Source organism: Bidens hawaiensis, unplaced genomic scaffold (genome assembly GCF_021521415.1).
Source record: "Bidens hawaiensis isolate Kalapana, Puna unplaced genomic scaffold, B.hawaiensis_p1.1 tig00010124_1, whole genome shotgun sequence".
NCBI classification, from domain to species: domain Eukaryota; kingdom Viridiplantae; phylum Streptophyta; class Magnoliopsida; order Asterales; family Asteraceae; genus Bidens; species Bidens hawaiensis.
Window position 1 is genome coordinate 476,133 of NW_027491763.1, and position 23,809 is coordinate 499,941.

Here is a 23,809-nt window from a genome sequence, read left to right on the forward strand (position 1 = left end):
TGATCATCATTATTTCCTTATTGGGTCGAGGTGTACATTCTTAATATGGTTGAATTTGTAGGGAAAGATCTTTTCAGACCCTTAGTTTTGTTAACAATTTACAATCCCTGTAGTTGATTATACTCTTTATAATGCATACCGTATAATGTTATTATCCTTATTTGTTCTTTGAGTTGTATATGAAAATATTGAAATTTTCGGATGTTAGAATACGATTTCCTAACATGATGGTTATAGCGAATTAATTACAAATGGACAATATACACAAGCTTGTCTTAACATGACAAGATGCTTGTTTATATGATCTTATTAGTACATATGGGTTTATAATCTTCATATAATCATATTTATAGATGAAGAAAAAAATGAAGTTGGGTTGTGATGGGTGTAATAAACACTACAATGACGGACGAATCATATCAATTCATATTCTATCAGAGAGTTTCTTCGTGCAGATCAATCTGTGTTTATGTTTTCCAGGGATCCATTACAAATATGCTGATCTCCACCGGGACTATACTATCTGTTCAGAGTCTCTATACTTAACATAACTAAATTCATTAACTAAAATATTTTTTTGTGTCAAAAACACTGAATCTTTACTTTATTATCCCAAACCAAAACGTTTAACACAAATGTTAGCACAAATTACTTGTGGATGCGCACGGTGAAAGTTATATGTATATGTGTCCAATGATCGTGTCAACCTGACCCTTTATGTATTTTGTTAAAAATATAAATTAGTTAAGTGTTAAAAAATGAAAATATGTTTTATTTTCAGTAATTATACACCTTTATTAATATTTAAACACTTAATAATTTGTGTATGATGGCGGTGGGTTTTCCTCGGATTTGATGGCGAGCCAGATCACCAGTGTTGTTTTCGATCGTGAATGTGGGTGGCCTAACCACAACGTAAATGCTATATATACTTCACCCAAACAGTTTTCCAAACATTTAAATTGCAATCTTAACACTTTAAAACATATCGAGTACGGGTGTTGCTAAACATACCCCCTCTCACACCATTTTTACTAAATATACACCCCCTTAACTTATTAGATAAATTACTATTACCCTTTAACATTATTTATATGCATATTAGTCCCTACAACATATTTTTCACTTAATAATCTTTACTACATATATCAAATTAAAAACTATCAAGTATTACTATTAATTTATTTTTTTAGTATTAATATTGTAAATATTTATAATATATTTTTTTTTAATTTTAATAGTACATATATTTATAATATCCTTATTTTACCTCTTTATCCTTTACAAAATACACCTAAACCTATTCCAACTCAAACCCAATTATATAACTAAAATAAACAAACATGATAATACCAGCATGATTTAACCATCCACAAGCTAGGCTCGATAATTTCAACATGATTTAACTTTAAACACATTTCTGCCTTTTCCCAAAAACTTTCTTTGGTCGAAATCCAACTTTAAGCATTTCTACCTTTTCCCAAAAGCTTAATTTTAGTACGTATAAACTATCACCTCTATTTCCTTCTCTTTCTTTGAGACCCTTTAATTTTGTGTATGTACTAGTATTTAGACCCGTTGCGTTGCGGCGAGGTGGGTTTAGGGTTACATTTTACCAATTTGAAGTTGGTAATGTATAGGCATAGAAACCGCATAATTTACATTTTACCCATTTGCGCTGGGCCTTGAAGAAGGTAATGTATAGGCATAGAAATTTGACATTATTATATCAGTTGTTACAAAATGATCATAGATGTTGCGATCATTAGCCATTCGACCTATCCCGACACATGATTGTGAAATCATTTGCATCAGAGTAATACAGTTACTATGACATGGTGTTCAGACTAACTGTACATTTTGTTAGAGTAAATCTTCATTTAGCTTGAAAGTGGCCATAAACCATATTGACATATAAGGCACCTGCAAATATAACGGTTATGATTTGTCTATTATAATAGTAAACAAATAATTAACACATATGACCTATAATAGATCAAGAAAACCTTTTACTTGGAAAAAAAATACCGATTTAGTTGACTATATTTGATGAAGAGCATCACACTGTACTTTCTATATATAAATAAGACGGTAGTTACTTACTATGTATCAACATCACACCTCTTACTTCCATCTTCTTATATTCATGAAATTAAAAAAATGTCAAAAAATAATTATCAGTGATCGTCCCCTGACCAACAATGTCCTAGACTTGCATTTTATGTTTCATTTGTTTGCCACCAACCTCTATGGTCCTAATCTTAAAATCAAAACTACATTAGCAAAGACCAAAGTATCATTATCAATATTCCCTTAGACACCTTATAACTATAAATGTAAACTTGCGTCGTATTCGAACTCAACTAAATTCGATAAATTAATAATGTCAAGTAGCAACAATCCAATGCTCGCCAAAACTATAAACATGGAAATTTTGTAAAACACTCATGCAATTCAAATTGAAATTCATTTAGGCTTTTAATCAAACACAAAACATGCAGGCAAAAAAAAAACATACAAATAGAAAACTAACATCAAACCTAGCAGGATGAAAGCAATTGTCCACATTATACCTCAATTGTAAACCGAGGAAGGAGAGCAACAAACCGAAACACGAACTCTGTCGCAGCCAAATCATCGACCATTGTAACTTCGGCGCCGGAAACCTAGAATTAAACCGTCATAAAAAATACACATGAGTTTTGCAAATGATTTAAGTTTTACAATTAAGAGCCAATATTTTGATGTGCTTAATTAAGGAATAAATATAAAACCATTGCTTATAGGTTCCTAATAGTATGTGCTACTAATATGCGAAAGGTAATTGATAGAAAACAAACACGTAGAACGGAAAACATACCACAAACCACATGAAAGCTGCCTAAACCGAAACATGTGAACAAAAAAACACCATTATGCATGAGTAGACAATTCCAGTAAATTTATATCCATTAAACATCAATATCAAATGCTAGACATTAAAAAAAAACTATTTCTTAAAAACAATATAAGGTTTAACAGTTTATATACCTGCATAGATAACATTCCTATTACCTAAGTCCATCGGGATCCTATCAATTTCTGAATCAGAAGCTTCACATTAACCTCAGATACTTAGTAAGGTAGTCACATACCTTAACTTTATTAATAGGGTTTCTGCAATTTGGGGTTTTGACGGCCACCGGAAGCCGTCAGATTTCGGACACACAGACGCGATGAAACATCACCGTCCTAAATAATGTCATCCATTAAAGTCGAAGTCCATGCAATTTGTCCAATTAAAGCTCTAAATAATGTCATCGTTTATAGATTCAACGACATTCAAATAAAAAAATCAACAATTGAATGAACGAAGAAACTCTAATTAACCAAATCGGAGTAGCTCAAATATATTAACTTGGGTTCTTACATGATTTCACGCCTCATATCAGTGAAACTGGCTCGTAAAAGAATCGTACCCACTGAACATACCGATTTTGTTGGTTAACAGTGGTTAACCGGCGGCAAGCATCGCAAACACGACACGACACCACACCACCGCCACCCAAGGTTCTAAAATCGAACCCGGCAACACTGGACGATCAGCAAGGTATGAATCAATCGCTAGAGGCTCTGGTGGATATGATAGAGATGAGATGAACTTGATGTCAATAAGATAGGAAGAAAAAGAAAGAGAAGATGGAGATGAGATGAATGAGTGACGGCGGGTGTACACGTTAATAACACGTGTAACCAGCAAAATTATGATACACCATAAGATTCTCAGCGTACACACTAAAGCACAAACAACTCATGAAGCATGATGTACAACTTCAGCTGCAGAAGTTCACTTGAAATTGTAATATTATAAATTATACCAATGAGGTGATGGTCCATTACCAAAAACAAAACCTGTAATTTCGTAAACACCTGAATTTTGGAGAAGAGATCTTGCGTTGAAGTCCCACGAACCATAAACATTAAAAAGAAATTTGCTCTTTAAAATTCGCAAAATTTTGGATCTAATATGAATGACTTGATATGCTTTTAGTTTTTATATTAATTATTTGTGTTCCGTTATTATCTTAGCTATTAATGTAATAAACAGATATATACAAACTTAAACCTCATTTATAGAATAAAGGACCAAAGGTAATTGAATAGTATTAACGAAGGATGAAACATGGGATTTTAGCCAAACTACAATAACAAAAATGTAAATACCTAGGGATTTACTCCATATATATCTTCTAGTACCCTAATTAATCTGCATTTCATTTCGTGTGTGCCGACAAAGTTAGGGTTTTCATTTGGTGTTTGCCGAAAAATGAGCGTTTCAATGGAAGTGATTGGTCATGACATCGATTTGGTCGAACACATACATGTTCGATCAAATGTGAAGGATCTGATCCGTCTGAAGAGTGTGTGCAAGTCATGGTACTCTTTATTCACAAGTCCTCGTTTCGTTAAACGTCATCTGACCCGTGGTCACAGTGAAGACCGCAGCAACAATATTGGACAAAGAAGAATTGTCTTAAGAGATGATAATTTTCACAAGCTTGTTGGCTCTTCTAATGGCCTCGTATGCGTCATCACTTCTGATTCCGTCTTTGACGGTACTTTTTCCTGTAAAGTAGGGAATCCGCTCACTAGAGAAGTAGTGCAACTCACATTTCCTCGAATGGCGAGTAGACCATATTTTTGGGGGTTTGGTTACGATTCTTTCACAGATGATTACAAGGTCATCGTAGGGACCTGGAGAGGGAATACACAACGCGTTCAAGCGTTGAGTTTAAAAACCAATGAATTGAGGGTTATTGGAAAAATGAAGTTTGGGCTGTTTGGTACGGAGGTTGGTATCTTATGCAATGGCGCACTTCACTGGATCGTGAGAGCTAGAAAGAGGTACAAAATACTTGCTTTTGATTTAGCTACAGAGAAAATTAAAGCAATTCCCCAACCCGGTGATACAAGATACAGATATACCTTAAATACCAAGCTGGGGATTGTTGAAGATTGTCTCTGCCTCTATCAAAGCCAACATTCTTGCCTTGAACATTCTCGCCTTGATAGGTGGATAATGAAAGACTACGGTGTGAAACAATCGTGGGAACTGTTGCTGCGACGTAATCGTGAGATGAAATACGACGTTGTACACTACTTCAGCACAACGAATTTTGGTACATCGTGCCAAACTGATTGCCATTGGGACTATATTGAAGCCCATGCATTTTTTCAGAGCCTCGTATCTCCCCGTGTTAATGGGAGGCCGGAGGGGGCAAGTGATAACAATGGGAGTGCCATGGTGAGTTCTTTTAGTTGTGTATTTCAATTGTTTTTTCTTTTTATCACTTCCTAAAGAATTTAGATTTGCTTTGACTTTTGATTTGCTTTGACTTGGATTAGTAATGTATTAACTCCATTCTTACTCTTAACTCATCAGCAGTTAATCCAGGGAAATTCTACTAGTCCTGGACCTAGTGCCCGAGTTTGATGCTGAGGAAGCCGTCAAGTTGGCAGAGCTTTGCGGTATGATTTTATTTTGAGGAATATTTTGTGTTCAAAGTGTATTTCAATAACTGGTGACTTATGGTTTCTAAACGTGGTCTATGGTGTCATATATTTTCTAAATGCTCTTTAACGACCAATTACTTTGTCTGTACACTCTATATGTTAAAGCTAATGGGTTCCACACTAGCTAGAATCAGCTAACAACAGATGAAAACAGTTTGTTAATAAGGAATGGTACATTTTTGGTAGCAAAATTGCGCATCATTGATTGGGATGTTGTTTGGCTGATTAGTTTGTTCATGAAACATAAAATATATTTAGTCGATGACAAATCTTTAAAATGAGTTTAATTTGAAGTTTGACATGCCAATATTTAAGTATATCGAAACCTATTAAATTTTGAGATTTGTTACTTACGTTTATCATGACCCTGCGCGAAATCCTTATATGAAGCATAAATAATATTTGGCATTCACTAACTTCAATTCTATTTTTTTGTTCAGATATTGGAGGGAGATCTAGCTGGAGGACCAAGTGTGTCATTTTGATGTTGTGATTTTATTAAGGATCTATCTTTGAGCTTCCTATAGTATGTTGTCTTTGATAGATTCAGTATTATGTTGTTTTCTTATCTTAATTAGTTATAAACTTTTTCAGTCAATTTCAGCATATGTTGTACTCTTGATGATTAATAAATTTACTTGCAGCAGCTTAACCGTCTTATCCAGTTATCCCGGCCTTTGCATAAAATGGTTTTATACTGGGATATTCTGTGGTTACACCTGATCTTGATTTTTTGTAGCTATGACTTATTTCATGGCTAGAATCATTGTTGGTTACTGTCATTCGAATAGTTAGTTTTAGGATACATTTTCGTCTCTAAAACGGGTAATACTAAGATATGAAGTTATACATTATAATCGCTCTTCGATACATCATTCTATTTGACGACCAACTAAAATATCTTTCCAAATTCTCCAATCAATGTAAATAGTAGCTGTTTTATTAGAGTTTGTGTCTTCTAATTCGTTGAGCTTCCTAATATCTTATATTTTGATGGATTAAGTCATTGTGTAATACTATTATCTCAATTCTTGGTTTTATCTATTGATTATAAAATTACTTGGAGCAATTTAACCGTCTTATCCAAGAATCCGTGCAAATAAAATGAATCATATATTTAGCATATCTGATGTGGTTTTTTATTGGGATCTTTTCTTGTGGTTACATCTGATCATCATTATTGCCTTATTGGGTCTTGGTGTACATTCTTAATATGATTCAATATGTAGGGAAAGATCTAAGACAACTAGCACTTGTCGTATCATTATATTTTTGTGAACAATGTATCTCATATATCTAAAGTTGTTATGTATATAGTCTTCGAACTCTTTATGATATTGTAGTTCTAGTTTGTTTAATGTTTATCTTTGCTCAAACTAGATGATCAATACTAGGAGAAACTGAGTTTTGGTTATGTGGTGCATGTTACACCTTTGTATGACAACTATATTCATCATTTACGGACAATCGGAGGTCTTGATTTGGAATTTTATTATTAGATCACTAGCAGCAGATGTGTCATTGCTGAATATTGCCTTTACTATTAGATTGACAGAGATGGTACATATGGTTGTTGATTTTGTCACATCTGTTAGCGATAGTTGCTGCACTCATGAAAGGGTTCGCAGGGTGGAGTTTGGTGTATTGGTATATATTACACTTTTCACAACTCCTTGATTATTTGGAATGCCATTTTATTAGGCATTTGTGGCCTTTCGATTAGTCATGAAACCCTCTGGATAGCCCATATATGTTAACACCTATCACATCCAGCCTGTCAAATGATCTGTATGTGATGGCTCAAGTGAACGTGCTCTTACTTTCATAAATGTGAGCTAATTCTGATCAATTAGTTTGATTTTAACTCCAGAAGAGTTGGCCTGGATCAAGTTTGATTTCAACTCTACTTGTTTCAGATTGAATTTGATTTCAACTTTACTTGTTTCGGATTAAGTTTGATTTCAACTTTAGTTGGGGTCAAATGAAATGTTTTTTAACGAAAACAACCGACTAGTGTTTCAGTCACCATTACCTTTGATCAAATTATATATACCAAACTGTTGTTGATCAGCGTCTTTATGGATTGAATTTCTGACCTCCCGTAAATTGCAAGAGAACAGCCCGCTAGTTGATCAACCATAACTCAGTTGCATCTCTTGTTTTATAATGTCAAGCCATAGCTCGGTTTATATAGATTAACTCTAACTTGCTATGCAAGCCATTACTAATTATAACTACAAAATAATTAGAAAACATAATATAATTAGGAAAATAACCGACTTTGACCTATTTATCAATATTGGTCCTTCATATTTACCGACTTGGAGTCCGAAATTACAACAAATATGTTTGTTTATGTGATCTTATTACTATGCATGTGATTATTATCTTAAAAGAACAAAAAAAGTGAATAAAGTGTAAACAAACATTTCAATGAAGGACCAAACTTATCAATGGTTTCTAAATATGGACCTAATATGTGATCTTAACCAAACTACCGGAACAAAAATGTAAATTCCATTAAAATTAACTTATAAAAACTTGAAAGTGTATAATATTAATCAACACCAAACTTATCTCGTCGTTTGTTAGGGTTTCAATTCAATGGCGGAGTTTTTCCATGAAGATTTGGTTGAGCAGATACTGATATTATTAGATGCGAAGGATCTGATTCGTTGCAAGAGCGTGTCTAAGTCATGGCGTTCTTTAATCACAGGTTATCGTTTCGTTAGTCGTCATCTCAACCGTAGTTACCACATAGATCGCTACATTAATGAACATGATAGACGAATTAGTCTAGTATTTGATCCCACCGGAACTACTTTTCAGCTTCTAGGTTCTTCCAACGGCCTCGTTTGTTTCTATTATGAGTCATGTTATAAGTTTTATGTAGGCAATCCGTTGACTCGAGAGGCAAAACTACTGAGGTTTCTTTCCCCTAAAATCTGTTCACCAATGTTTTGGGGTTTTAGTTATGATTCGTCAAAAGATGACTACAAGGTCATCGCCGGGGGGCAGGAATATATCACATAGATTTCAAGTTCATGTGCTGAGTATGAAATCAAATACTTGGAGAGAGATCGGAGAAGTGAAGTATAGATGTTTTCATAATAGGGTTGGCATCTTATGCAATGGTGCACTTCATTGGCTTGTACGAGATGAAAATCAGAACAGTTTAATTATTTCTTTTGATTTGTCCAAAGAGGAATATAAAGAAATCCCCCAACCTGACGATGCGAGATTTGAACGTGCTTCAAACCTGGGAATTATCAAAGAACGTCTATGCATAATATGTGGTGTTGATATATGGTTGACGAAAGACTACAATGTAAAACAGTCATGGGAACTCCTGCCACGTAACCGTGAGATGAAAGATGATATTGTACATCACGTTTCGGCACCTTATAATTTTGGTAATCCAAGACTACACTGTAAAACAGTCACTAGTGCCTTCCAACCAGTTGAATCATGCCTTAGCTTCCCTATATTCGTACAAAGCCTTGTATCTCCCTGTGGTAATTATAGGGTGAAGCGGAAGTACAAGAGGAGGGCTTATTAGGTACATATTTCTTATCATTCACTTTTCTTGTTACAATTTTTACTCACTCTGATCCCTGAGCGCGCAGTTTCTTCCAAATGCTAATGAAAGACCAAAGCGGAATAAGAGGAGTTCCAAGGTGGGTTCAATTCTTTTTTATTATCACATATATATTATAATAGATTTGCCTTGCTTTTCAATTTCTTGTACTTCTCTCCTTGGTATGGTCCTTCAATTCTAACTATTTTTACTCAGCAGTTAAAGAAGTCAAGATGATCATAGAGTGACACAGAATGAAACTATCTACTTTCAACTTTCCAGTATCTTGTTTTTATGGATTTAAAAATTGATTTCTACTTTTTAGCTTAGTTATAAGTTTTTAACAATTTTTAGTTTAATTTCAGCAAGTTTTAGATTTTTCAGTTAATGAGCAGTTGAACCGTCCTAGCGTATGCAGCTACTTATAAGTAACTATCTTGTTAGTTGTTATACTTGATAGTTTCAAAATGGGACACTAATAGTCACTACACTACTGAATGACAGGTAAGTTCTTCAGTTAGTGACAATTTTGTTGGTAATCAGAGAAGCAATTTGAGTTAATAAGAACACAGATTAAAACAAAGTCATTAAATCTTTATTCCTGATTGCTAAATACATTAGTACACCCTATTTATACGGTACAAATGGGTGCTTCCCTGCATCACATCGTTCAGATAAACACCAGTACACCTAAATTTAACTAGTAAAATTTCAGCCCTTCATACAGCTTATTCCCTAAAAGCATAACTACCTTATATTTAATACACTCGGATGTGGTTTGCGCGAATTGCACGTATGCTCTCCATCTTTTTAAAATTACATTTGTCGATGCTATTGACCCTTTTCTTTGTAGTGTTATATTTTGATGCCTTTAAGATTTTATTAGGGATATATCTGTCTTCTGGTTAATTCTTTGTAGTCCGTAGTATCTTGTCTTTGATGGATTTAGTAATTACATAATAGTTGTATCCTAATTCTTAGTTTTAACCATTTTAAGTGAGCTGTTAGACTATCTATAATTATCACATTACATGAAACACGTCTTATACGTAAGTAACGTAACATATCTGATGTGGTTTTATACTGGAAACTTTTCTTGTGGTTACACCTGATCTTGAATGTTGTGCTGATTTACATACTTTATATCATTGAATTTGTTGGGAAGATTTAAGACAAAGTAGCACTGGTGGCGTCATTATATTCTAGTGAACAATGTATCTCATATATCTAAAGTTGTTATGTATATGGTCTTTGAACTCTTTATGATATTGCAATTTTAGTTTGTTTAATGTTTATCTCTGCTTGAGGTAGATGTATACAGAGAGAATCAGAGTTTTGGAATTGGTGTTGTCACTTGTGACACCATTGAATACAATTCAATCATATCTAAAGGATCTTCGGACTCTGATTATCCAATCACTTATCTATCAAACCACGTTTTTCAGAGCCTGTCCGGACATCAGATTGGTTGCTTTATAATCAGCTCATTGGTCAAATCAGTTGTTAAGAACCGGACAAAAAAATCATCATAAATTATATAACTATTTGCAATTTTGATAGATATTCCAATTTTAGTTTAGAATATAACAAAAGAATTGTGATAATAAACGAGGTTAAGAATATATAAACGAGGTTAAGAAAATATAGAATGAAGTAATTAGTAAGTATAAGAGCAAAAGTATTTATGCTGTATGTTTAATTACCAGACACACAAATTAGCTACTAGAGAAATGAAATTACTATTCTTTATAGCAAATGAAATACTAACTATACATAAATTACATGATATGAATACTCGTTTTTTAGATGTGCTTTATTCATCGCAAGATTGCATCTTGTTCTAACTGTGCATTAACCCAGTATGTTGTAATCTTGATCAGAATTATTTTGATGATTGAAAGTTGCAAATGCATAGTCTTATATGCTTACCAATGGACCGATAATTTGAAAAAAGGAGTGCTTATTTACTCCCCCAGTTTTCATAATGAGCTAAATTGATAAACTTTTTGATGAAAAGCCACACCCATCGATGTCACATAAACCGGATGTGACCAAATGGAAACCCACATCACCCTTATTCTTTGCCTATATTTTAGTTTTCGGCAATCATCTCATACTGCAACTTAGCTATTTGTTTATATTTTGACATTGCTTTTTATTTAGACACTATATCCGCCAACGGGCGGGTCTACTGTGTTGGTTGCGGGTTCACGGGAACCCACTGAGTTTCAGATTTTTAATGGAATGCCTATATAAAATATTGGAATGAACCCCACATATGCAAAGTGAGTCATGGTCTATTAGTAAAGACTCTGCCTTCCTACTGTGAGAACCTGAGCTTGTGAATCCCCTTCATTGCGAGTAATTCTTTTTTTTTTCCTTAAATCCGCTGGCTACCCGTGTCGCTTGCCTGCTTTCCTCCCTGGATCGGCAGCTCCCCTTCATCACTTTTTTATAACGATAATACCGGATCTAAATATATAACTTTATGTTCTATTGGTGGCAGTCTGTTTCATGATTCCTTTGGTAAAAAAAACCATCAAGTTCAAAAGATAAAATATTACACCTTGAACAGTGAAATTCACATGTAAAATTCTAAGAATAATAGTATTTGGCGTGAATGACACATCATGTGATACATTTTTCAGCCTCCCAAATGGTTGGAATCATGGATCCATAAAACTTATGGGCCATACATGATCTACCCGTTGGTCAAGAAACCCTTCGAATGTTTACGCTTTTAGATTCAAATAGACCCTTTTGTTTCGTTGCTAAATGCGACTCTGTAGCTGTCATGACTTGGCGCGAGAAGTTTGTCGTTATCAACTCGCTACTTACAATTATTTGAATATTCATAATATATTGGCAATACTAAAATGGTCACTAACACAATAACCAACTATTCATCGTAATCACTATTTTTATACACCGTATATCTCTAACCCAAGTTTTTATAACATCTTGAACCACGAACCAGGGTGTATGAAATTGGGTTTATATTAAGATTACTTGCATACTACGAATTCATATATAAAGTAAAAAGTTTTGAAAGCATCCTTTTTAACTAATATATGATATCTTTTATATGAATGCGGTGGATTAACACTCATATGTCACACTTGTTTGTCTCTAAAAACTATCAAAATCACAAGTGTTGAGAATATACAACTGATGGTCTGATCCGACCCACAACACCGTACTAACCTTTTATCAAGCCAATAATAAACGTGATATAGAATATGTACCTATGTTACGATGCAAAATAACAATTAGAACGGTTAGGATAATTGCCTTCCAAGCAATAGACCCGGGTTCGACTCCCGGCAAACGCATTTTATTTTAATTTCAATTTTTTAATGTAATACGAAATTATTATTGTGCCCAACTAGATGTAAAATAGACTAACAAAACCTCATCTCCCTCAACCTATGAACTTTCTTTCAAAATTTTTGTTTATTGTGTTGAACCCAAATTCATAAACTCGCAAATGATTCGTTGAAATTGTCAAAGTTGTACTCGTTTATGTCAGTGTTGAGTCGTCTTCTTCATACACAATTCTTTACCTCGTTCAGCCCTTAGTTATATATTCTGGTTCTTTTATTAAATGGGTGAATAATTGTGAATAACGGAACTAATGTGAATAACTCATACATTGAACCGGATCCAATCCCCAATCAATATTAAGTTTGGTCCTTGAAGAAAAGTGAAATGTTAAAAAATCAACCTTCCAATAACTGAAGTATTATTTTAACACAACAAAGTACTTTGTAAAGTACCTTTTTATCAGATTTAGAAACAATGTTGTTTCTCACAGCAAATACCAATTGTCAGCCATATAACTTGCCACATCAAAACCAGTGTTTTCGAGTAAATTCAGTCTGTAATGAACACTTTTATATGTGACAAACTGTAGTGAAAAGATGGAAGCACACAAGAAACTGGTACAGCTCATGCTGTTCTGTTCATCCGATAACAACTATACAGACCGAACCAATAACAGACATACAGATGGAACCGAATCTTTTTAATCCAAATTCCATACAAACTGGACCAAAAGTGTTTCAACTGTTTATTGTAAGCAAATATATATCAAGACAAACATTCATACAAATTATAATCAAATGAAATGTGCATATTGCTGGTCTGCAATTTAAGCATTACCTTTGTTACAAATTAAATATTCTTTTTTATTGACCAAATGAGCAATCACTTGAGTTCAATAATCATAATAATAATCACAGAATCACCTCTTACCAATTAATAACTATCTCATGATAGAATTCACTTTATGAGTAAAGGTTGCAACGAATTTATCTGTTTTTAACAAGCTATTAAAAACCTATTCAAGAAATATACAAAACCATTTTACCATAACAAAGCGCCATCTATTATTCTATTATAATTCCCATCTACACAAGAAATCACCAAACTTTGTTCTAAACATATGTGTATTTTCATATAATGAAAATGAAAAATAAAGGAAACAAAACAACCTTACATCATGGGGCAAGTTTCCATTTTTTAAACCTGTCGAAAAGCAACTCGATAGACTTTTGCACCCTCGAGATTTCACTTTGTTCAACCGCATGTGAAGCCTGCTGCAAACTTTCAACCCCACGACCCAAACACGCAATCGACGGTGCAGATGGAACCGATTCAACAACACATTCAATACCATCGCCAAACACAAGCAAACCACTGCAAGTAGCCACACTGCACCCGAATGTAGCCCATGGAAGAACCCCAATAGGACGAACCTGTCTTTTCCTCATTATTTCATAAAAAGCCGATCGCATTGCCGAAAGACTCGTTTTTTCAACAGATGCAATAACACTGTGAACCACAGTTCTAATCTTCTCTGCAGAAGCAGCTGCTTTCATTGATGATGTGGCATTTAGCCCGGACTTTACCATACTCGGGGCTATTATTTTGGTCGGGCCAAGAATCTTGCTAATCGATAAAGTAACGAGCTTTTGCGTTTGTGTCATTATTAGTTTTAAAGAAAATGGAACTTTGAATGTAACGGCTTTTACAAAAGCGGATGCTGGAACCGCTTTTGAAAGAGATGAGGCACCGATTACAGCTGTTGCTCCTGCACCAACAGCCACTACCGGTTTATCTTTCAGTTTTCTTTTTTTACCACTATGATTGTTGGTTTCAGCTTCACCGTCCTTTGCTGACTCATCAACCAGCTCCTCAACCGCGTTCATGATCTCAGAAGGAACAACAGTATTCCAATGTTTTCTTAATCCAGATAAAGTACCGGCATCTAAAACCGCAACTATTGAGTTAAACTTCTTTGTTTGACTACGAAGAGCGTTTGCAAGAAGTGCATGTGACTTTTCTTCATCAGGTAGAGTAGAAAAGTCAACATTAGGTGGATGACTTCCATTTTTTAAAGCCATTCGACCGGCATTATTAAGAGCAATTCTCAATCCCTCAACTGCAATTCTGAACACATAAACTTCTGAAAGCATTTGAGTATCAATCTTGTCACCTTTGCTGACATCATGAAGCATTTTTTGTGCATAAGCTAAAGCTTGTCCAATCGAAGGTATTTCTATAAACATATTGTGCAAATCTTCAAGTAAAGGATAAACAGACCACGCGTATTGCGGGGCCTCATAATCATATTGAGGTTTAATGTTTACACAATGCGTATCTTGATCTAAACTTAATTGAATCAAATGAGACGTTAACAACTTCAACGTCTGAGAATAAAGGAAATCATCTGAAATGAGAAATCTACTTGAACCTGATGTAACTACCGAACTTACTTTTTGTGGCATCAAGCTATTAAGCTGCAAACCAAAACCATGAGAACTGTTACCAGTTTCAACCTCAGTTGATGAATTCTGATTTTGATCTCCTATACTCACAAAAGGCGATTCAAGCAACAAAAATGAAGAACCGACTTCTTCAGCAGCTCGTTTCGCAGCTGAAAAATGGCCATTAAATCCAACACCGAAAATCTCCTTCAACACTAAACTCCCAGCCACGTTTTCATACTCATCTTTACCAATCTTATGAAGAAAACACATCTTAAGTACTTCTAACGACGAAGTAGGAATCAAATGTTCATCACCACCTACCAACCGAACATCATCGTTAAACTCAATTTCTTTAAACTGAGCCACAACTGCATCCGGCTTAACACATCTAACAACACGATCAGCATCAACAGCCGATCTCTCGGACAAATTCTGAGCACAGAGTACATAAACCACCGCCTGTGATTCCGGTTCACGAAACGCAAACACAAACCGTTTCGTCTCTTCTGGTATATCCAATTGACTGACTAATCGATCAGATACTCGTAAATCATCATTTCTAACATTAGAAAACGGCCATAAACTCTGTAAATAACTCAATATCGCCATTCGATTTCGCTTAACATTGACCTAAATGTCCGTATTTCGGACTGTGCATTACAACAAATTCGACAAGAATCGAAACGAAAACCTAATTAGCGATCAGCGAAGAGAGAATGGATTACGAACAGAGGCAATTACAGGATTCATAGAGGAAAATTGGTACCTGATGCGTATTGATTGAGAATCAGAAGGCTAGGGTTTATGATTGTTACGGGTTGAGAGGAATTGTAACGAAAATTAAACACTAGAGACCTTGAAGTATAAACTAAACAAGAAACTTGAGATAAATAACAAGTTGTTTAGTTTAATTTAAATCAAACACGGAGTATAATTTTAGATAGAATGATAAAATACAATAATTGTTTAACGTACATTAGGTACAATAATACTTATATTTTATGAAATTGATCCATGAAATCGTTACCGAAATAAACAGTTTTGGATCATTAATCGATTAACTTTTTACTTTCTTCACGAAAATCGTTTTTTAGCGTTAGGTTTTTGACTGAGCGTTTTAGTATTTTTGCCTTTGTGCGTTTTTATTTTTTGTATTTGAGCGTGTAACGTACCTATCATACGTTAAGCAATTATTGTATAGTAACCTCATCCTATAATTTTATAAGGTAAAGACTTTGTGAGTCTTTTAATTTAATATAATAAGTTTAACTAAACAAGAAACTTAAATATATAACAAGTCGTGTATTTTAATTTATATCATATATAATTCTATAAGGTAAAGACTTGTGAGTCTTTTAATAGAATAAGTTTAACTAAACAAAAAACTTAGATAAATAACAAGTTGTTTATCTTAATTTATATCACGTATAATTTTATGAGGTAAAGACTTGTGAGTCTTTTAATAGAATAAGTTTTAACTAAACAAACAAGTTGTGTATTTTAATTTATATCACATATATATATAATTTTATAAGGTAAAGACTTGTGAGTCTTTTAATGGAATATAAGTTTAACTAAACAAGAAACTTAGATAAATATAACAAGTTGTTTATTTTAGTTTCTATCACATATAATTTTATTAGGTAAAGACTTGTGAGTCTTTTACTTGTTAATTAGTTTTATATGTTCTCTATGCTCCACATAATTTTATACACATAGATGAAAGTTAGATGAATTTGTTTGAAACATATAAATTGGATTTGCAAAAGGATATGATGAATATATATATATATATATGATTGATTTCTTTTGAGAATCGTTTTGAGCTTTAAGAACTCGAAAGAACTCAACATAACAATTTTTTTTTTTTTTTACACATGTGTAATACGTAAGTGTTAGTAATGTACAAAAAATTACAGTATTTTTTTACACACCGAATCGACTTATTACACTTGCGTAACTAACATTTGAACTTGTGTAATAATCAAAAATACTTATTCTCTCTCCTGATTCATTTTTTAATTAAATTTAATCTTAGCCACATATTTCATACCATTTAATTAAATGTGTGGTCCAGAATTAAGTTCTCAAAGTTCTTACAACTCATCAAGTTCTCAAAATATTCCTACCATATATATATATATATATATATATATATATATATATATATATATATAGGGGAGGGTTATCCTAAAAATAAGTAGTTTCATAGGAAGACTAGGAATAAATCATAGCATTGGATCATGTTAATCAATGGTTGAGATTTAAAATTACCAATAACCGACATAGTTTCTAGAATTGTTCTTTCATCATCATTTGTAATGCCAAATGTAAAAAAATTGTTGGTTCTTACCGTTCCTAGGAAACTCCTTATTCTTATTTGAACTCCTTTATATATATATATATATATATATATATATATGATTGATTTCTTTTGAGAACCACTTTGAGTTTTAAGAACTCGAAAGAACTCAACGTAACAATTTCTTTTTTCGAAATTTTTTTACACATGTGTAATACGTAAGTGTAAGTGATGTACAAAAAATTACGGTATTTTTTGACACACCGAATCGACTTTTTACACATGTGTAACTAACGTTTAAACTTATGTAATTATCAAAAATACTTATTCTCCCTCCTGCTTCATTTTTTAATTACAATTTATCTCAGCCACATGTTTCATATCATTTAATTAAATGTGTGGTCCAAAATTGAGTTCTTAAAGTTCTTAAAACTCACCATGGTTCTCAAAATAACCCTCCCATATATATATATATATAATATATGGTATGGTTAATGTAAAAAACAATAGTTTTGTGAGAAGCATAAGAATAGATGTACATCATTGGATCTAGGATCTAGTAGTTGAGATTGGTAGTTTTTAAAAGTTGTATAGTTCTTATTTACATGTTATAGTGTTCTATTTAGATGGTGTACTTTATTTTAAAGCATTCTCACACTTCTCACAAAACAATTGTTTTTTATTTGAACCATTTTCTATATATATATATATATATATATATATATATATCTATAATATATATAAACGAAAACAATAAAATCATACGTGTCGCGATGTGGTCGCTCCCCCTTTTTTTGGAGTCACCAGATTTCATTGATTTTTAAATGGAGGTTTCTCATGCATTTGACCCGAATTCATGGGTATGGGTCTAATCAAACCCATATATTTCTTAAACGGGTTATAACATCTTATTAAATTAAAAACTAATCCCACCAAATATTTGATATAAAAATTCTATAAAGTAGGGATATACTAAAAGTTTATATATTATTTATTTAAAAATATATATATATATATATATTATTTATAATTAAAAAACCAATTTTATAGTAAAAAAAATAAACGGGTCTTGGGTCTCATCAAATCATATAGCTTTTAAACCGGGTTATAACATCTCATTTATTTGTGAAACAATTTATCATAAAACCATAAGTATATTATTAACTTTCATACAATAGAAAAAATAAAAATTCAAAACATAAATAAATATTATAAACAAATAATATAAAACAACCTCCGTAAATAAAATCTTGAACTTACGGATGGATAAGATTTTCAACCGGTGGTGGGTTTTGTTGTTTTGTTAAGTTTCTTGGTGGCAGTTTTGGAACAGAGAAAATATCGTTTCGTTATAGCACAAATTTAATACAATAGTTGAGAAATGAGGATGAAAACTAAGAAGTGTAGTTTTATAGTCGTTATAAAACATCAGTAAAAGGACTAAATGTTAAGAATATTGTTTTATAAAAATAATGGAATATTAGTTTTTTTTTTTTCTAATATTATTTATTTATATTTATTATTTATGGTATTTGTTTTTAATGCATGATTAACCGAAAAACAATTTAATTTGTTAAAATGTCTATTGAAATTTAAACAATAAAAATGCTTATTTTTGTAGTTTTATCTTAATATGAAATTTTTAACTTTAGTATAAAGAACTAAAGAAGTTTATTTTGATATTTTAAATTGTTAAAAAGCTTTAGGGAGTGGGTTATAGTTGTGTTTGAACGGACTTTAATTGTACGACCGAGGAATACAAAAGGAATTCGTTTTTGTGGGTGTTTGCTGACGTAGCACACAGATACAACGCACCTCCGATTTTAATATTTCGTTAGTTTGACTATTGAAGTGTGGCTGCCTCGAACTTGAGTTTGTATAAATCTCGATATGGGCGTATATATCGATCAGATTATAATAAAATATATATCAACACACTCCCAAAAACATTATGAGCAATCATATTTGCCATAAGTTTCTGCTTCTTGTTTTTTCACTCTTCTTATTATGGTTAAAGATAACAAGTGCCGGTACTCCCGTTGGCCACCGAATGCTATGCATCGATAAGGAGAGACATGCTCTTCTTCATTTTAAAGCAAATGTTCATCAAGATCCTCACGACTTTCTATCTACATGGACACGTGAGCATGAAGCGACCAATGATTGTTGTAATTGGTATGGAGTCACCTGCAACAACCAAACAGGTCATGTTACAACCCTTGACTTGCGCTTTGGAGGGCTTCAAGGCAAGATCAGCCCTTCATTGCTTAACTTAAACTACGTGAATCATCTTGACCTTTCCTTTAATGAATTTCATGGAACCATTTCTAATTCCATCACCACCTTAACCAAATTAAGGTATCTTGACATTTCCTTTAATGGATTTCATGGAACCATTCCCATGTTCTTTGGTTCCTTGGCCAAGTTGAAGTATCTTGACCTTTCCCATAATTCTTTTAATGGGACCATCCCTCCAGAAATTGGGAACATTACCAACTTGCAAGTTCTTTCACTTGGAGATTCTAGAGGATGTAGTACTGAAAACCTTGACTGGTTATCTCGTCTAACACATTTGGAGAAACTTGATATGTCAGGTATATCCCTAGCCAAAGAAATCATTGGGTAAATGTGATTCAAGGCCTCCATAAGTTGTCGTATTTAAATTTAATGGGATGTGACCTCTCACAGGTCACACATCCATATTCTTCATATGACAACTCTTCTTCTTCATCCATTAGTTACCTTGATCTCAGAAACAACAATCTCAGCTCATCCATGTATCATTGGTTGTTCCAGTTAATCAGCAACAGACTTGTACATCTTGATCTCTCTGACAACAAGTTAGATGGAATTCCCAGATATCTTGGAAACCTTTGTGGTTTGACATCTTTATCTTTTAGTTACAAAGATGTACCTATCAAATTTTCTGATTTTCTTTACAGCTTGTCTGGATGCACATCGCTTACATTACAAACTTTGTATGCTCAATATAGCCAATTCATAGGGTCATTGTCAGATGATATCCAATATTTTACATCCCTGGTATCTTTAGACCTTTCTAATAATCTGTTAAATGGAACTGTAAGTGGAAAAGTGTGGGAACTACCCAACCTTCAAGATCTAAAAGTTGATTCCCATTCTCTTAAAGGAGCCATCTCTGAAAACATTGGAAAGTCAAAGCTTTGGACTTTAAATCTTTCAAACAACTCGATTGAAGGAGTTCCATCAAAAGCTCACATGTCAAACCTTTCTTATATAGACACTATCTCCTTGAGGTCCTGCAAGCTAGGGCCTGGCTTCCCCAAATGGATTCAAACACTAAAAAATCTTACATCTCTTGACATTTCCAACACTGGTATTTCAGATGTAATGCCTGTAGAGTTTTGGAACATGTGGCCTTCTCAATTGTGGCATTTGGATCTTTCCTCCAACAACATCACCGGGAAAGTAACAAATATGTTATACAATTTTAATTCTGATTATTCGAACATAAATTTGAGTTCTAACAAGTTTTATGGTTCTATCGAACATGTTCCTTCTAGTTTATCACATCTAGACCTTTCCAAAAACAAATTCTATGGAGAAATCTCTTTCTTGTGCCAAATTGTTGATGGGTTTTTAGTGTCTCTTGATCTCTCACAAAACTCATTCATAGGTAGAATTCCAGACTGTTTGTGGCATTTCAAAGAGCTAATAGTTCTTAATCTAGGACAAAACTATCTGTCCGGAAAGCTTCCAGCTTCTCTCAAGTATTTGATCAGTCTCGAGGTTTTGTATTTATACAACAACAACCTTTCAGGAGAACTGCCCTTTTCTTTGAAGAAATGCACCAAGTTAACCTTTCTGGGTTTGAAAGGCAACATGTTTTCTGGTTACATTCCTAATTGGATCGGGGAAAAGTTATCTAACCTATATGTTCTTAGTCTAGCATCAAATAATTTCGTTGGAAGCATCCCTTTACAGTTATGTCACCTGGTAAATCTACAAATTCTAGACTTGTCAACGAACAACCTCTATGGAATCATCCCCTCATGATTCAATAATCTCACTGCAATGGTGCAAGGTGGATTCTCCCCTCTTCGGAATGTGCATGTTCTTTCTGCTAACTATAGCAATTGGATTGAGTATGTTGACCATGAGACGATCAGTTGGCAAGGAAATGTAAGGGAATTTCGCAGCACTCTAGGAATGGTGAAGAGCATTGATTTATCAAGCAACAATCTAACAGGAAATATCCCGTATGAACTAACCGATCTGCATGAACTGGTTGCACTGAACTTGTCAATGAACGCTCTCCACGGAGAGATTCCACCAAGTATCGGTTTGCTGAGAAGTCTTTTACATTTGGATCTATCCAGAAACAATCTTTCAGGATGGATACCAACAAGCATGTCTAAAATGACTTCGTTAGACTATCTAGATGTCTCATGTAATAAATTGTCAGGGAGAATTCCATTGAACACTCAACTCCAGACCTTTGAACCTTCAAGGTACACAGGGAATGAAGGACTATGTGGACCTCCCCTCTCCAAATATTGCCCTGGAGATAAAGAGTTAGAGATACCCTGTGTCCTTGGTCAAAGTGAGGGTGGTGGTGAAGGAGTCGATGAACTTGAGAGATGGTTTTATATAGGTGGTGCTACCGGCTTTGCAACTGGATTCTGGATAGCATGTGGGGCTTTACTTGTCAATCGCCATGGGAGAAATGCTTTTTTTCACTTTTTCGATAGCATGAAAGACTGGGTTTATGTAAAGGTGATGGTGTTTGTTGTAAAATGGCAACGGGTTGCTCATGCATTTCATGTTTCTTCTTTCATATTTTGAGTTTCCTACTTTTTATGTTGTTTCATATAACAAAAATAAGCATGTAACTGTCAACTGCTATTACTTGTGTTCATTGCAAACAGAGTACACACTGACTCTCAAGTTACATGTATTAATACTCAAAAAGCCGGATTACACACAATGCAAAATTCTTATAATTTTTACAAGAGTTTACCAATTAACTAAATATGAATCAGTAGCTGGTTTAAAACAGCCCATTATGACCCGAACATGCTTCAACCCATTAGTTTTTATGTTCTTAACGTGTATAAGATGACAGTATAGTCTAAAAGCCCAACCGGTTTTACTTTATTGACTATCTCAAATTGTCTTTAACCGACTATTTCTTTGTAGTGCATTAAACGACCACAAACTACTTCATGATCAATTCTTTTTTTGTCTTTTACCCTGTTGTAATTTTCTTGACAATCACAATATCATTTTCACCTCTGCCACTGATAAGAGGATCAAGTTACACGTATTTATGCGACAATAAAATAAAACAAATCAAAATAAAATGCAATCAAGATGAAGTTCAAGATTCTTGTAATTCTTCGAAGATTCACTCAACCAAAAAACTGCTAATCAAGAGTCCATAGTGAAAAATAAACAAAATTTGAATTAATGGATTGTCTAAACTCAATGAACAATACATTTAAAGTCCAAAAACACAGCCAGTTTCACTATCTTATATCGTATTTTGATTGGCTGTAAGCAGAGTACACTTTTTCAACGATATCAACAATGACCATAATACCCCCACACACGTAAAAGGTATTTTCCTCTGATAAATAGAGCACAAAAAATACTTGAAAGAAGGAACCTGCATTGACCTTCACATTACTATTCTTTGAACTGTTTCTAGAGGAACCAAACATTAACTTGAGAAACTTACTCGGTTTTCAATTTAAGTAGGAAATAGCGGCCTTCTTTCATCAGATTCTACTCGATGACTCGCCTGCAAACATATCATACAAATTAAATAGTTTTAGTAAATTAATTAGGACAGTCAATGAAAATAATCTAGAAAAAAAACATGTCGTTAAAACATTACACCAAATTTATTTCAACAGTGCGTACCTCTTCATTAGAAGATAAAGAGTTAAAATAAAACTAAGCAGAAGGGCTTACAGTACACAGCACTAGGGTATAGGCTTGTAAATGAACCGAACGCTTACGTACAAAGCATGTTTGTGCTAGTTTAACTTTAACCGAACAAACGATCGAACATGAACAATTAAACGAACGGGGTTTTCTTGCTTATGTCTGTTCGTTACGAAAACGTGCATGATAATGTTCGTTTATGTCTTTTCGTCAACGGTATAGACAAACGGTAAATGAACATAACTGAGCTAAAACCAGTCTAAAGTAATGTGAAGAACGTGTCGGGCCTAAAAAATTATTAAAACTAGACTACATTGTAATTGGCACAAAAAAATTTAAAAATATATAACGAACATTAACAAACGACCATAAATGAATGTAAACAAACTTCAAAAACAGAAATGAAAGCACAAGACGTATTCATGTTTGCTCGTTTAACTAAATGAACAAAAAAAATACTTGTTCATGTTCTGTTGTATTTTAAATAAACGAACATAAATGAATTTCCTGCCAAACGGTTCATTTACAGGCCTACTTGGGTACCTATGATTGCTCTGAACTGGCTCCAATTCCAACACTCCATTTTCTTCTTCCTTAACTTTTGCAAGAGGCGAAAAAAACTACAAATAGAATAAAACAAGGGGTAATTTAGTAAAATCCAATACAAGATGAACCTGC

The 23,809-nt window shown here is 33.5% G+C and overlaps 3 protein-coding genes, 1 long non-coding RNA gene and 1 pseudogene across 4 annotated transcripts in view; 2 read left to right on the forward strand and 3 right to left on the reverse strand.

Moving 5' to 3' along the window:
• Window positions 1–1,829: 1,829 nt before the first annotated feature.
• LOC143534207 (uncharacterized) lies at window positions 1,830–3,512 on the reverse strand. Its single transcript, XR_013135501.1, has 3 exons — window positions 3,410–3,512; window positions 2,574–3,286; window positions 1,830–1,923 (listed from the first exon to the last, which is right to left on the reverse strand). It is a non-coding gene; the product is annotated as an uncharacterized LOC143534207 (long non-coding RNA).
• A 794-nt stretch (window positions 3,513–4,306) lies between these two features.
• Window positions 4,307–11,386, forward strand: LOC143534260 (F-box protein At3g07870-like). Its single transcript, XM_077028791.1, has 2 exons — window positions 4,307–5,284; window positions 11,294–11,386. The coding sequence occupies exons 1-2, from the start codon at window positions 4,307–4,309 to the stop codon at window positions 11,384–11,386; spliced, it is 1,071 nt and encodes a 356-aa protein (XP_076884906.1).
• A 1,499-nt stretch (window positions 11,387–12,885) lies between these two features.
• Window positions 12,886–15,778, reverse strand: LOC143534234 (uncharacterized). The gene has a single exon (XM_077028770.1). It carries the CDS (start codon window positions 15,508–15,510, stop codon window positions 13,630–13,632), a length of 1,881 nt encoding a protein of 626 aa, XP_076884885.1. The 5' UTR covers window positions 15,511–15,778; the 3' UTR covers window positions 12,886–13,629.
• A 3,200-nt stretch (window positions 15,779–18,978) lies between these two features.
• On the forward strand, window positions 18,979–22,027 carry LOC143534261 (receptor-like protein EIX2; annotated as a pseudogene).
• A 656-nt stretch (window positions 22,028–22,683) lies between these two features.
• Window positions 22,684–23,809, reverse strand: part of LOC143534238 (CMP-sialic acid transporter 3-like) — a 70,454-nt gene continuing 69,328 nt past the window's right edge. The window contains exons 15-16 of the mRNA XM_077028774.1: window positions 22,923–22,985; window positions 22,684–22,850 (exon numbers count right to left, since the gene is read on the reverse strand). Of these exons, the coding sequence (XP_076884889.1) occupies window positions 22,935–22,985 (51 nt within the window). The 3' untranslated portion in view covers window positions 22,684–22,850; window positions 22,923–22,934. The remainder of the gene's footprint in view (window positions 22,851–22,922; window positions 22,986–23,809) is intronic.